Source organism: Camarhynchus parvulus, chromosome 12 (genome assembly GCF_901933205.1).
Source record: "Camarhynchus parvulus chromosome 12, STF_HiC, whole genome shotgun sequence".
Classification (NCBI taxonomy): Eukaryota; Metazoa; Chordata; class Aves; order Passeriformes; family Thraupidae; genus Camarhynchus; species Camarhynchus parvulus.
Window position 1 is genome coordinate 16,672,214 of NC_044582.1, and position 15,071 is coordinate 16,687,284.

At 42.0% G+C, this 15,071-nt stretch overlaps 1 protein-coding gene across 2 annotated transcripts in view; it reads right to left on the reverse strand.

The window, feature by feature from the left end:
- Window positions 1-3,072: 3,072 nt before the first annotated feature.
- Window positions 3,073-15,071, reverse strand: part of RYBP (RING1 and YY1 binding protein) — a 37,633-nt gene continuing 25,634 nt past the window's right edge. For both annotated transcript variants that reach the window (XM_030956529.1, XM_030956528.1), the window contains 3 exons: window positions 7,821-7,997; window positions 7,608-7,706; window positions 3,073-3,694 (listed from right to left, as the gene is read on the reverse strand). In XM_030956529.1, the coding sequence (XP_030812389.1) occupies window positions 3,442-3,694; window positions 7,608-7,706; window positions 7,821-7,997 (529 nt within the window). In that variant the 3' untranslated portion in view covers window positions 3,073-3,441. The remainder of the gene's footprint in view (window positions 3,695-7,607; window positions 7,707-7,820; window positions 7,998-15,071) is intronic.

Consider the following 15,071-nt stretch of genomic DNA (forward strand, 5'->3'; position numbering starts at 1 on the left):
GGCAAATGAAAAATAGAGCTCGTATAATACATTAACATAAAAATCCACAAGATAAGATTATGTTTTGACATACTTAAACAAGCAATCTATATTTGTCTCCAACAAACAAAGCTAAGGAAATAATGTAACCATCTTTACACAGTAAATTAAGGTTACAAGTCATACACAAGAACAGAACTGCTTGCGCATTAAAAACTGTTCAGCTCCATTGTCATACTCTAAATGTTGGCTCTTAAAACCATTCGGTTACATACAAGCAAAGGTTATTATATAGTCAGCAATTAATAAATTTTCAATAATTTAAGTTTATGGTAGAGCTTAAAAAAGTAGACTGAGAATGATCTTGGTAAGGCAGGTGAAAACATCTCAGTGGAAATAAACTCACAGAAGCTGCTGCCAAATTTTGGGTCTGTCCAATTTGAAGCAAAGTTCCAATTGAAATAAATAGCCTGGTGGTGTAAAACGCTGTCACCTTTCCTTTGCAGAACTACGTCAACTGAGCGAGTCAGGCAAGCTGTGTCAGTGTCTGTGTGTGTGTGTCTGTGTAAGAGTCCAAATTTTGCCATCGTAACACTGTGCTTCACTTACCTGTGTTCTGTGCCACTGAACACCGTGAATCTGGTCCTTCCCTACACTAGTGTTTGCTTGGTTTGGTTCTGGAACACCTTCCCCACGCAGGGTGGGCCGGCCCACGGCCACGGCGCAGAGGGAACCGCGCCTGCAGTGCTGCGGGAACGCCAACTCCCGAAATGGTGAAAGCAAACGCTGTCCTTCAAACCACAACACAACAGCTACGGATGAGGCTGGGGCTTCAATGCTTAGCTAGCACTTCCTAACTGATTGCAGAATTACAGGTCACTCGTTCCAAAGAAATTTTCCCATCTGTTTGTAGCAAGCTACTTCATCGAGGAGGCACGCCAAAGGGACAGATGTTACCGACTTTACCACGAGTAGCTGGGTACGGCGTTAAAGCTTTTCAACTGATCTACAGGTCTAGTTTCACTTGAAAAAGAAGCAATTTCCTGGTACACACAATGCTATTTTTTTTCCTTTTTTTTTTTTTTGCACAAATTCCCAGATCCAACAAAGAAGGTGAGCACGTGGTTTGACTTGAAGCACCAGAATGAGCCCCGCTGAGGCCAGCGGGACCTGCCACTCGCTCACACTCTTGGCTGGATCACGGCCGAGATGCACGCAAGCCTAATTGATAATGGATCATTTATAAAGCAGTGCAAAATATACAAGTTCAGGGGCATCTTCAAAAAATCTCTCTTAAAAAATTATTCCAATACATTTCAGTAAAATAAATAAATATGGCTGACCAGTTTACCCTCCCTGAGACCCTTAAAGGAATAGTAAAAACTGGAAAAGGAATGTCTTTGCAATATCCCACTAATGTTAAAATGTGGATTGAGATATTCATAGTATTTAAAACTATGTATAATAAATTGTCTTGATGCTCATAGAAAGCATCTGTTTTCCTTTGGTTCTTTAATACTTTTAAAAATGCTTACAAAAGACAGCCTATACTGTGAATATAAGCAGAATTAAGTTGGGGTGCCCATGCTAACATTCAGAATAAAACCACTGCTGCCAAGGCACTGCCACTGCACGTGCCTTCAAGCAGGGCCCTACCAGATCCCTTACTCACACATTTCTGTCACCAGTGTGAAAGGAACCTACATCTGCTACTCAAAACCACACAGATTTTAAAAGAAATCTTAAATCGGTTGCTTTCACAAAGAGAAATTTCTCTTGCCAAGCAAATAATTCACAATATAACAAGCAGGCACAAAGTTGTCAAAATGTGGCCCTCTTTCATCATGCCCAAAAGTTATGCCTTTGATGTCAGATGAAGCCACAGCCTCTGTGCCTGAAATTACTGCAAAGCACCCTGGGGCCACTAAATAAAGATGAAAAGCCAAAGAGGTTTGGAGTTTGTTTTGTTTTTTAACAGAAGTTTGTTTTGCTTTTTAACAAAAGTTTGTTTCACCTCTTCAGCCAAGTGTTTTAGCAGGATAATGCATGGAAGGTAAACTGTAAAGCAACATTAACAGGCCAGGAAAAGAAATCATAGTCTGGATAGCTTTAGAGTAAGAATGAAGGAGATGCTGGTCATGAGCATGAGCCACACATCGCTCACTTGCCAGCACGAAAACTTTTCCCTACTTTTGCTCCCACAGCAGGAGACTCGGAAGTATCCAAACACTGACAAGCCCGTCACTGGACAAGATGCTGTTCAGAAACCACTCCTGGGACACAGATGGATGCCAAGGATAAGAGCCACCCCAACAGCATGGACAGGACAGATGGGACAGGGCTGACAACCACCGACCCACACGGGGCTGGAGCGAGCACCAGCTCCGTTCCTGAGCTTGGGATTGCTCCCAGGCTCCCTGCTGCCTTCAACCCACAGCAACCACTCCAGTTCTGGTTACGTGGGGCACTGAGGCTGCTGGCTGCAATTCATTAACAACACCAACACGTGTGGGACTGGCTGTGCAGGACACTGCCATGCTCATGTAACCAAACACATGGATCTGGGGTGTAACACCAGCAGTCTGGTTGGGAATGCTTCTGCTCCAGCTGGGCATGGACCTGCACATCACCAACCTGAGTGACCCTAGGGGAAACACCAGCTACCTGGAGCAATCCTCTTTCATCTCAGATCCCAAGCTGTAACAATTAAAACCATGTCCAGTACGCTTTAGCCATTGCTTAGGGAGGAAATGGGGAAGGAACAATAGAGAGAACAGGTCCCATCCAGGCTCAAACCCTCAGGAACCCTTTTCACCTAAGACCAGTTCCATTTCAGTTTCAGTACTTTCACAGAAGGGGACTGTCCCAGATCTTGAACGGTTCAATTATTTTGTTTTATCACTTCACAGTGTTTCAAGCACCAGCGTTTCCATGTATTGGTTTCAAATAACCCTTTATATATATTTATTTATATATATATTTATATATAATTTATATCAAAACTGATAGTACACAGTATAACTGGAAGAAGAACTGAACTTAAAAAGGATATGTTGAAAGAGGATGGAGTTTGTGAATGCAATAAATAAAGCCCCCTTCCCACCCCACCCACTCCCTACCCCAAAACAAAAAGTTGTCATGTTCATGGAAAATTGTGCACAGCAGATATTATAAAAAAGTAGATTCAGGAGCACATCCAATTATAAATGATTGTTAGGAAAATCATATAAAACAATGGAATACATAAAAGTGTCAAGAGTAATCGCTAGGGTGAGAAATTCCTTGGTGGCCAGATGCCCACGGCAAGCAGAAATTATCCTGGTTGCATCAGTAAGAGGTCGATGTCCGAGAAAGTGTGTTCAAGCACAGAAGAGGCTCTCCAGGATTTGTACAGCGTGGGCAGGTGGAGTGTTTGAATTTCATACCCTGATTCATAGTTTCCACAACTCCATGTGCAATTTTTCAGAAAGATTCGTCGTTGACTGCCGACATGTCCCCCTTGGGCGTGGAGGAACGGGACGAGCCCTTGTCTGTGCTCTCAGAGCCCGAGCTGCTCTGATTCTGTTGTTCTGATCCTGCACTGGAGGTCACTGTAGAAGACGACGTGGATGAAGAGCGAGTCTTTTCTTTAAAGTCTGTGATAATTACTGTGACATTTCCCACTGTGACTGCCAGCTGCTGTGCGGTACTTCTGTCCACATTTTTCAGTCTGGGTCTAAAAGGAATGAGAAGACATTTATTAAAAGGATAAAAATAAAGGAGAAAGGGAAAGTTTATTAGGAGAAGCATTTGAAAACAAACTCGGTGTGACTTGTGCTCCCTTGCCTCGCAGTTGGCAGTGGATGGGAGGAGAAGCCAGGCAGGCAGAGTACTGCAGAGCACAGGATGAAGGTGTGCCCTGCTCCCTGTGCCAGCCAGGCTCCCTGTGCCTCTGAGGGCTGCGGGGCACACTCAGCCCTAAAGAACAACCTGGCTCACAGAGCTCTGCACAGGGAGTCTCCTGCAGGCTTCTCCCTATCCAACCCTGCCAGAAAGGAGGACACCACAGCAGAGCCAAGCGGACAGGAGCCAGACAGAGCAAAGGATCTCCTCCCCAAGGGACAGATGAAAGACTTCTCTTATCTAAATTCACCATCTCATCATGTGCCCTGATGTTATGAGACAAGGCTGTGACTCTGCAATACAAAACCACATGAAAGCATTCGGCCACGGCTCTTTCATTCCCCATGTTGGAACTCTGCAGCTGCAAACAACACAGGCACTGGGACAACTTGGCTTCTCTTTCAGCTGCTTTGAGCTTATACAAATCAGATGCCCAATCAGCCTATGGATAAAATAGCTCATAATGTTCCCTCTGGAATCGAGGCTATTGTAAATAAAATCCAAAATGTACAACGGTATTTTTTGCAGCCAGAGCTTTTGGTTAGGGGAAAAAGAAAAGGGGAAAGAAAAAAGCACAAATCACCCGAAAAGAACCCACTGGTATTTATTGCTCAGGATTATCTCAGTAATTTGCATGCTGTGCTATCATTCAATTAGTAATGTAGCTAATAAGGGTCGAAGCTCTAGGAAGCTGACATTCAAGCACATTTCATGGGCTGGTCCAAAGCTCTGCTTCAACAAGCCTTGGACATTCCTCCAGCTACCAGCAAATTCCAAGTCAGCTGCAGAGACTGCTGTAATTTACAGCTTTTGCTCCTAATTAAGGGTCAGACTTAAGCAGCAGAATATTCCCAATAGGGAAATTAAAAAGGAGAGTCTTTATACATCAGTGAAAAGTAGCTTGCTGAGAGCTGCCTTATTGAGAGGGATGGAGGGAAGGTTAATTTACTTTGGGATCAAGCTTCAGCTTTTAAACCACTCTGCCTTTTCTCCTCCTCACTTGCAGCACACAAGACTAGTGCAGTAAAACAGAAAAAGAGGGAATTAAGCTAATTTTCTACCCGCCATGAATACTCAATGGCTTGCAGTGGTAAGTTAACAAGGAGAAAGTCCTTAAGCAGCAGTTATCCAAGTGGTATTCCAGAATAAGAACAGAAAAATGCATTAAGGACAGATGTACAGCTTCCAAAATAGAACAATTGTATTTCTGCAAACTTCCTCACCAAAAATAAAGTTACCGCACCAAAAATAGTATTTTCCTATCTAACCTAGGAGGATGCTGCAATTCTTAACAAGTACCACAGGAAGAGCATTTTTAACAGACAGAAAATACAAACAAAACCCCAAAACACTGCTGCACTGGGGTCAGTAAAACTCCTCCTTGCAGCAGCCCCTTCACTCCGGGACCAGCCTTTCCAAACCCAGAGCCGCGCTCTGGATTCCCGGGGCAGGGAGATGCACCCACGCTGCACAGACAGAGTCACAGGAGCTGCCAAGCTGCACAGGCAACCATGGGGAGATGAAATGATGCCACCTCGTTTGTGGCTTCCAAGAAAGGCCAGCTGGCTCAGCAGGGTTTGAGGTTTCCGCCGGCGCTGCGGTGCCGTCCCGGCAGATCCCCCGCACGGCCGCCGCTGTTCCCGGAAGCGAATCACGAGGACGTGTTTTCCTCCCCAAGCCCCGAGTTCCTCCAGGAAATCCAGTCCTTCCTGTAATTTGCCTCGGTCATTTGTTTCCTCTTGTACTCAGAAAGAGCCAAAATGCTGGCCCAGATACCGGAACAGAGCCCGCGGCCTCCGCCTTCCTACAGGGTTGGATGTGAACTCTGGCTATTGCTCGTTAAAGGTAGCTCTGAGAGGTGTAATTAGCTTTAAAAAAAGAAAAAATGGAGCTGCCTATGCATCTTTAAATGCCAGGACAAAGTAACATGGAAGGGCTGTGGGAAGCAGGGCTGAGGTACAGAATTTCCCCACAGTCCCACTCACAAACATTCACATTATCACTTTTAGAACTGAGCCTCCCAACCATTTCTCTGGGAGGTTTTCAGGGTTTCCCCTGTACAAAGAGTTGATTAAGCACAGATGGAAACCACCAATCTCTTCAGCACATGCATACAATTTTTGCTTCTTATAGAAGAAAGGGATTGGCCCACTCACGTTATTTTGCAAAATTAAACACCCTGATGCTTCACATTTATAGCAAAAGGGTTTTATGGCCAAATAAGTGAAGTGTTTCAAAACATTCAATCTGAAAGTACACAGGAAGGCATGGTATAAACCAAGACATACTGTCAGAAACAGGCATGGTATCCAAGAAATTTAAACAGGATTTCTTAAAAATTCAGAGAGCCCTAAAAGACAATTTACAAAAAAAAAACCCAGAAAAACTGTTAAGCAATCTGGGCATGAAAAAACTTATCATTCTGTAAAAATCAGAAAAAGACTCTTGACAGCACTCCTGAGAAAGCAAATTGCAAGAGAAGTTCCACTACATAAAACACTTAAAAAGACAGTTTAAGAAGTAAAGGAGATGAGGCATCCTTTAAAAATATCCAGCTAGACCTGGTACTATTAAGGCTTAATTAGGCCTGGCAAAAGCTTGCCACAAAACACGGACTAAAAGACTTTGGCAGTAGACAGAGTGACTCCTTTAATGAGTAAAAACAATTATTTGATGTAATCTCTCAATTTAATATTATGTCATTAGTCAAGTACATCAAGTCTCCTGCATCCTAAGTCTCAAAATAAGTACCATTTAAAGAAGAACAGGACAAGAAAAGAGTCATTGCAATAAAGCTGCCTCTCTGTAATCAAATCAGGAATGGACACTTCTCTCTTTGGGGCTGAAGAAGAGTTAAAGCAGTCCCTGCAAACAGCTCAGTCTTGTAGCACAGCAGATTTCACACTGTCCTCACTACATTCCAGTGGGTTACTGTGCAAAGGATATTCCCTCCTTTTCAAGATTTTCATGCTATTATTTAAAAACTTCCAAGACAAGAGTTTTCTGTAGTCACACCTTGCCAACTTGAATGCCAACAGCAGTGCCAACCGTACTTCCCATGTGCTTTACCAGTGTTTGCAGCTAATACTGCCTCAGTTCATGAGGCTTCGCTATAAACACCAATTACAGCACATTTTAAAGAGAAATGTAATTCTTATACAGCCCACACAGGCAAAGCACCCAGTTCAGTTCTGCCTCCTGTAGCTCTCAAGTTCGGTAATACAAAAACTGTTCCGTGATGCTGAATTTTTGATTTTAAAAAATAGAAGAACAGTATAGGCAAGACTAGGAATAAACCTCTCTCCATACACTCATTTCAAACTTAGTCAAATATCAAACCAGCCATTTGTGCTTTTTGTTGATAGCAAGATCCCAGCAAATCTGTTCATGTATACTTAGTTCCTGTATACTTGGAAAATTATCTTGACAATTACAGTGACTGAATTACAGATAAGGAAGTAAAAAAGTAACCTTTGTTACTGCTATCAAGTGATGATAAGAATTTGATACGATTGCTGGTTAATGTTTTTCCCCCACTGTGTCTACAGTCAAAAGCACTACTACCCAACTGACAATACAATTATTTTAGCAGAGAAATGAAAACGGAATGGACAAAAGAATTAATATTTCCAAAGCCTGAATCTGTCCTCACTAGTGGAATGTTCAAGTGCTTGTACATCAAAAAAAGTGTTTGCTTTTTAATACAGTTCTCAGATACCACAGGCTTAACTTTAGTCTAGAGTTACCTTGAAGTGTGATTTGAGTCGCTGGTCTTTGTTGTAGTATTCCCAGACTGTATGCTGTTTGCTTCACTAGGAGGATCTTTCACAATATCCGACTTTGGTCTGTGAGAATTGGAGGGAAGAGGGAGATTACAATGTTGGTTTAACTGCACAATTAACCAACGCACAGTGCTACTGAAATCACATCACATTTAATACTGCATCCTTCAAACTTACTTAGTCTTCTTGTTAGTGTTCTTCTTTGTAACACTTGGACTAATTTCCTTCTCTTTGTCAGGTTTTTCTTTGTCTTGTTTTTCCACTTTCTCCTTCTTCTCCTTCTTAGGTGGTGGTGGGGTTGCATATTGCTGGGCAACTTGTTGTGCCACCAACTGAGAGTTTATTCTAGGTTTTCTATAATGACAATGAAAAGAGAGATCTATAGTCAGTCTTACACGGTAAAAATAACTATGCTGAGAGCAGTATGAAGATTTATTTCAGCAGCCAGGGAAGAACACTCCACTTAAAGAACCAAATGGATGTCCTTATTTGATGTGAAGTACTACTGCTGTTACCAAACAAGACAGAAACGTTAAAAGAAAGAAATACTCTGAACTGCTGTTTCATCAGGTTTTAGTATCTAACATTATGAAGTATAATGCTCCCTTTCTTCATCTATGTCATGAAATCACAGCCAATTTGGGGGGAACAGCAGTGAAAAATCAGCTTTCCAGAAGCTGCCAGCCATACACTGTGGTTACACTTTAAGAAAAGGAACAGAATGTGACAAAAAGAAAAGTTTCCTGATAAACATCAGCCTCCTTCATATCCTTCAGTTTAATTTCTCAAATAAGCTTCTGGTTCAGCAGCAGCAAACCTTGCACAAATAACAAAGAACAAGAGAAGGTAACTGAGATGACTTTGTTCCGAGGACTGGGCTGGCAGGAGCACAGGAGACAAGTGGGCATTCACAGTGGCACTGGGAACAGCCGTGCCAGCCTCCGACACACCGGCCTCGCACCATTGTCCCAGTGTGCTCAGACACAAAACACAAGCAAGTGCCTTTCAAAGGCTGCTTCCACTGCAAGTTATGGCTTACACAGAGAGGAGCTTTGCATGTAACCAATATCTTGGTTATTGATCCTCACATATCCCACAGGAATTGGTACCTTGGTCTCTCCTGCATTCCTCATCCAAACTCTCATGTTCTCTCTTGACAACTCAAAAACTTTCCCCCCCTGGCATATCACAAAGCAATTTATACTCTGAATACTTCAGCTATTCATGACTGATTTGATCCCTTCAACACTCCAGAAAGATCTGTGCTCCCTGTGACCACACACACAGCTCATGGGAGAGGAACAAAACCAGGTAATCAACTCCCTTAGTAGTCCATAATAAACCAAATGCTAATTGCAACAGTTGCCCAGGCTTGTCCAGAGCTGTTAAATTGTTCATAAATACAAATCAAATTTGCACACAGATCACACTACAACAGACTGCCAGTGAAAGCTGCACCCAAGTACCATCAGCTCTACAGCTGGTGAACCCCAGGGCTTTGTGCTGCAGAACTCTGTACCTGCACCCAGCTTTTACTACAAACATCCAGAGAGGTTTCAAGCACCTACTTAGTGGTGTGATGTGTTGCAAAAAAGTCTAAAACATTAATTGCTCACACATAACATTTGCATTGAGAGATTATACACACAAGGGAACACCCAGAGAATTTCTACTCCCTGTCATGGGAAAATCCAAGTAGCTGCTAAGCCTCTGTTGGTACTGGTTTCCTGTAAAATGGTACCAAGATGTTTTTACTAAAGCCAGATATACCCAATTATTTAATTTCTCTACCACAGATTATTATAAAGTCTATGCAACAAGTTGAAATCAGGCCCCTGACCCATCTCAACACCTCCAGCAATCAGACTTTTCACCCAATATAGAAACTGTAACTCAGTTGATGCTGCAATCTGCATACACATCTGAGTGAACAAAAATCTGGTCTTCAGCCTTAAGTAACTGTAATACTGAAACGTTTTGCAGATTAGATCAAGCAGTTACCTGTTCCACAGAACAGTGAAGATATTTAGCATCCCTGAAGTCCAGTATACAGCAATTTCTGTCTGTATGACTGAGAAGGAACATGTAAAAAGAAGTGGTTTGGATACATGGAAAAGATTTTCAGATTGATGCAACCACACTAAAAGCTGACAACAGTAACTTGTGTCAAGCAACCTGCTCACCACCTACTAAAAAAAAAAGATCAAATGTCAAGAAATCTTCAAAGAGAGGGCAGATACCATCTCCCTGCATGATTAACTCACTGCTTGAAGCTGCCACTTCTGCCCAGACTTACAGTTATTTGCTGTTTACACAACCAGCTAAGTCAGAAACCTGAGCCATTCATGGGAAATCACAATTCATGACTCTGAGAGGTTTTCCCACTTTGCACAACTCTGACGTGCTCCTTGTGATGTGATTTCCAAGCCTTGTGCCCAACCTGTGCAGCTGCCCTTCCTGTTGCAGGAGTGCTGCACTGCTTGAACAGAGACACAAATATTAAAATGTAAACTAAAATAAAAACCAAACTTGCATAAATATGTCCCGCTGTATTTCCCCAGAGAAGGCTGGAATGGCAAAAGGACCAGCCTTAAAGCACTCCAGTGGAGACACTGCCCCATGCTCTTCTGCTCCTTATCTGTACCTGCGACAGCACACTGCATTTATTAAGTTTGATCATTTTCTGGCCAGTCACTGACCTAATCAGCACATTTTCTCCAAAATCCCTATTTACATATTCCCTCTTAGGATGGTTTGCTGGTGAGGGCAAAGCCAAAGGTGGAAGGGAAGAGAGCAGGAAGCAGCCAGGGACCCGTGGGAAGGAGAACCAGCCCTGCCCATGGGTTTGCTCCTGCCATGACGGAGGAAGCACAAAGCTGCTGAGACTTTGGTCAACACTGAGCATCTTTCAAGGTCTGCTGCACTACTAGAACAGATATTTTTTTTTAATAATGCAAATAACCCAACAGTGTTCCAGTTCCTAATCTCACTGTTTCACCCATGCCAGCAGCAAGCTTAGGAAGAGGGTAAAACCCAGGTAATTTAAGTAACTGGCAGAGTAATAGCAATAATAATAGGAGTAATAAAATCCTTCAAGTAAGGCCCACACTGCCACTACAGCCAGGACACACTGGTTAAAAGCCCTTTACTAAAAAGCCAAGCAAAGCAAGTCGAGCAGCACATTTTTAACCACAGCAAACTATAACCATAGGAACCACAATTGAGTAAAGCAGCTGCAACATCCAAAAGTTACTCCAAGTTTCCCTGCGTACCAAAAATGATTTATTTGGCCACCTCCAAAGCGAATGCTTCAACCCAGATACACCACTATTATATTAAAGTAGTTATCACTTAAGCAGAACAATCTGAACAGGAAGTTGCAACTACTTCTAAACTTTATTTTTAAGAATAAACAGCTACAGAAACAAGTATTAACCATTTTTTATCCCAAAATGTTCTCATTGGTTTACTTGCTGCAAGATTCAAGTGTTCAGGTACACAGAGAGCAGATCGAAGTGACAAAAATCAAACCCTAGCTCAGCCTCTTCAGGCTTTGTAACCAGCACTCATGCTTAAGGAACAACTATGTTGTAACCTACTAGAAGGTTGGAAGTACCAACACCGCTCACAACTCACAGCTAAAAAGCCTCAACTTCCCAAAAATTATCCAAAGAGATGCAATACTTAGTGTTAGACTTAGTTCTTGAATTTTCAATGCAAGTATCTGAAATAGGTGTGCTCTCTCCTATCTGAACTTCTTTATGATACTGAAGTTATGCTTAGATAATTTTTGCCTAATTTAGGTGACAACCTGAGTAAAGATCCAACACTGATGTGACAAACAAATGCACATCATTTTTCTTTTTACAACATGAAGAGGATTGTCTTCTCCCCCTCTAAACCTAAGAGCAATTAAACGAAATTAAACTGTGCTTTCAAAGTTATGTACAGACAAATAAATTATTTCACATGAACTGAAGAGTAGTTTACATCCCAGGAGCAGACATCTGCACAATAACTCATGACCTCTGCAGCAAGGACACACTGCTGCATGAAAAAGCTGAAATATATTTGTCTGCTCTAAGAATGGCTGTGGCATCTGGGTGTCTTCACCATCAACTCCCGTAAATGATGCACACAAATAATCTTTACTACCTTTTAGTAACAGGCTTCACAGAAACACTGTGCCTGCAAATATAAACTATATGCAAATATACACATATATATAAATACACACTATATGCAAATATTGTACCCTCAGATTGCCATGTGAAATGACTCTGGGATGTTTCACTCATGGGAAGCGGAATAAATGCACTTTTCTGAAGGGCTCACTACCTACACCACTGTGCTCTTTTAATAAATTAAAAATTAAAAAGCAAAGTGCAACTTTAAGGTTCTGGCAAGTAGTGTTTCACTGTTGCATTTCCTTCTGTGTCTCAAAGCTTTCCTTTAAAGCATGCCTCAGAACCAAATCCAAGAGCATGGACACCAAGGAATTCTGCTGCTCCACTCACACCCCCTGCAAGCAGGCTTAGGAGTGCAGCAGCACAGATCACCACACATCCAACACCGGAGTTACTCTGACCTGGATTTCAAGAGGGATATAGGAGGATAAGCTGCACCTCATTTTTCAAGTGACTAAGTTCTGTATCTGTCTGGGATTTCTCTGGCCCCACTGCCTTGAGAAAAGGGAAGGTACCTGCCTCCTGCAGACACCAGGAGCAGGGAACTGACTGGGCTTTATCCCGGCAGCACCACAGACCGGGAGGGACCCCAGCAATCCCCAGGAACATGGATCTAATTACAACTGCTCTGACTTCCCTACAACTATGTTATCAGAAGAATGAAAGTGCCATCGAGTGGGATTTCAGAGTCAAAAGCCTCATGTAACGTGAAGTAGGGAGGATTTGGACAATTTCATGCTGTTCTGCCTTTGATGCACGCGGTGATACCGGCCGACCTCTGCACGGCTCCGCGGTGCTTTCAGAAAATGTGTTTCATGCACTGCGCAGTGTGAAGTACATGATTATTTTAATAACCCCAGTCACACATGAATATATCTTTGCTCAAAGAAAAACAAGAAAACAAGACTAAAAGTATTTACAGTGTTTATAAAACAGTGCCAAAACACTTATAAAACAAGCATCCTTCTGAGCATGAAGCAGGATTAGAAACTAACCCATGAGCACAAACTAAATTAACGTCTCCTCAAAAGAATTTTACATCCAGAAGAACCAAAGCTTTGGAGAAATTAAGCTGTGAACACGATGGGGTGAGCCCCCATTCCTACATGAATATTTTCCAGCTCATTTGTGATGACCACAGGGTCCGTTTTAGCAACAAGAACAAGGATGAACAGACACATTGTCCTCAGAGTAGAACTGCAAAGCAGTATGGAAGCTGTATACGTTTATCTCCAGTTCCCCACATGATCCAGGAAACAAAGCAACAATAACAACAGTAGATTAGAAGGACAAACTGTGAGAAATATGTGATTGAGCAATATTTAGGTGGAAGAACAGATTTTTCCTTTAACACTGATGTGCTAGCACTGTGTTTTTATTTAGAAGACAGACATTTAAAAATACAGAAGTCCATCTAAGGAACACACACTTGTGGGCCCCAGGTGTTGGGCACAGCAACAAGTTTGAAAGACTCTGAGTGTAAGTCTGAATATTTTAGAAAAAACATGAAAGAAAAGAACAGGTTCACACAAAAAAAACAACCTCCAAAAATTGTTCAACTGTTCCGTTCTTCTTGACCATCCAGCCTGTGTTCCACCTCCTTGGAAGAGTCAAGAACAGGCAACAGAGATAAAGAAGCCTCAGCTTTGCTGATAACTATTCCTGGCCATGACTACAAACCTTGAGCTGTTCACATTTCAGAAGAGTGTTTTAAACTTTTTGTTTCTCCACCAGAAGTTTTTAGATTTCAGGTCACTTCTCACAGATTGAACAATCTTCCCCCACACCATCCCATACTTTTGTTTGTAAACTTTAAAAAGTTCAAAATTATTTGCAGTAGTTAATATTTCCTGGCCTCACACAAAACTGCCAGTTCTTTGCCTTTTTGGATGAAAATGTGCTTTTCTTCTATTTTTTCCAATTTTCTTTTGAATCAAATAAGAATGAGAATGTTATTAAATGAAATGAAAGCTGTCACTGGCATATACAGAACAGGACATGCATTCCTGACTGCTGGGAAGTGTCGGGTCAGTGCCACCAGAGGAGAGCTGAGACTCCAAATGATGCCTGTAAAAAAAATACTCCATTCTTGCTTGTTACAGGAGCCTCAGCACTACCTTTTAAAAATATTTGGGCAGGTTTACAAATCAAAGTGTATAAATAAAAGAGGTTTATTCCCAGAGTTGTCACTGCTCATATTCTGCAGCTCATGTTTCTGATTTTTTTTTTAGTGAAAACATGCAAAAACAGTTCTAATAGAGTCCCAGAACTGCTCTATAAACTATTCCACTATGACTGCTCAACTGCACAGTGTAATAGGTTTTTCAGTACTTGTCCAGTTCTTTTTAAATATACATTGTTCCATACAATGCCATTACAAAAATCTGAAGTCAGGGCTGTAAGAACTTTTTGGATGCAGTTTGATCCGAGTTTTGCCCCTGAAAACAAAGTAGTCACAGTAGTCCTCAAAACACCCATTCTAATACAGTACAAAACTAGAAACTGCAAATGAAATGCAAACATGAGAGTAAATCTGGACCATTCACCTCCTATCAAATTAAGAAACATCTTATATGGTGCTTCTTGCACAGCTGGACTTGGGACCTGGTGGGCAGCCAGCAAGAAAGGAGCCCTGAGCCAGAAAATGGGGCTATTTGGGATTTTGTTGGAAAATTTTCAGCAGAGAAGCATCACTGTTTTCATTTTTACAAACATTTGGTCTCTCTTTTCGTTTGTTTTGAGGGTTTTTTTCCACTGGGAAATTGATACATCACAGAGTGAGTTTTCTGGTTAAAAAGGGCTGAACCTGTGTGACCACAAACCTGGGTCTGTTCTACCAAATCCCATGGGCTCTGCTCCTTGTCCATGCCTATCACACAACACTATAAAATCATCCCAAAAGAGATATCTAACACTGTATGGTGCATGTGCTTTGGACCACAGGTTTATCCTGTGGAGGGTTAACCCTGTGTTAAATCCTCTGTGGAGGGTTCCTGATACCAAGCAGTTTCAAGACAGCAGCAAACAGCAGCTTCTGCACACTCTGGAGGACAGAGAGCCAAAAGCAAGAGTTAAACAGAAGTTCTTCATGCTTCTTTGCTACCGGAGTGAGGATTGAAAATAGCAGTGATGATGAGTAACAACGCTGAGTATCAGTTATTGGAACAGAGCCTGACGTTTACTTAAGCGCTAATACCGTGAAATTTAACTTACTGTGTCTGCAGGAGGCAAAACAAAAGTC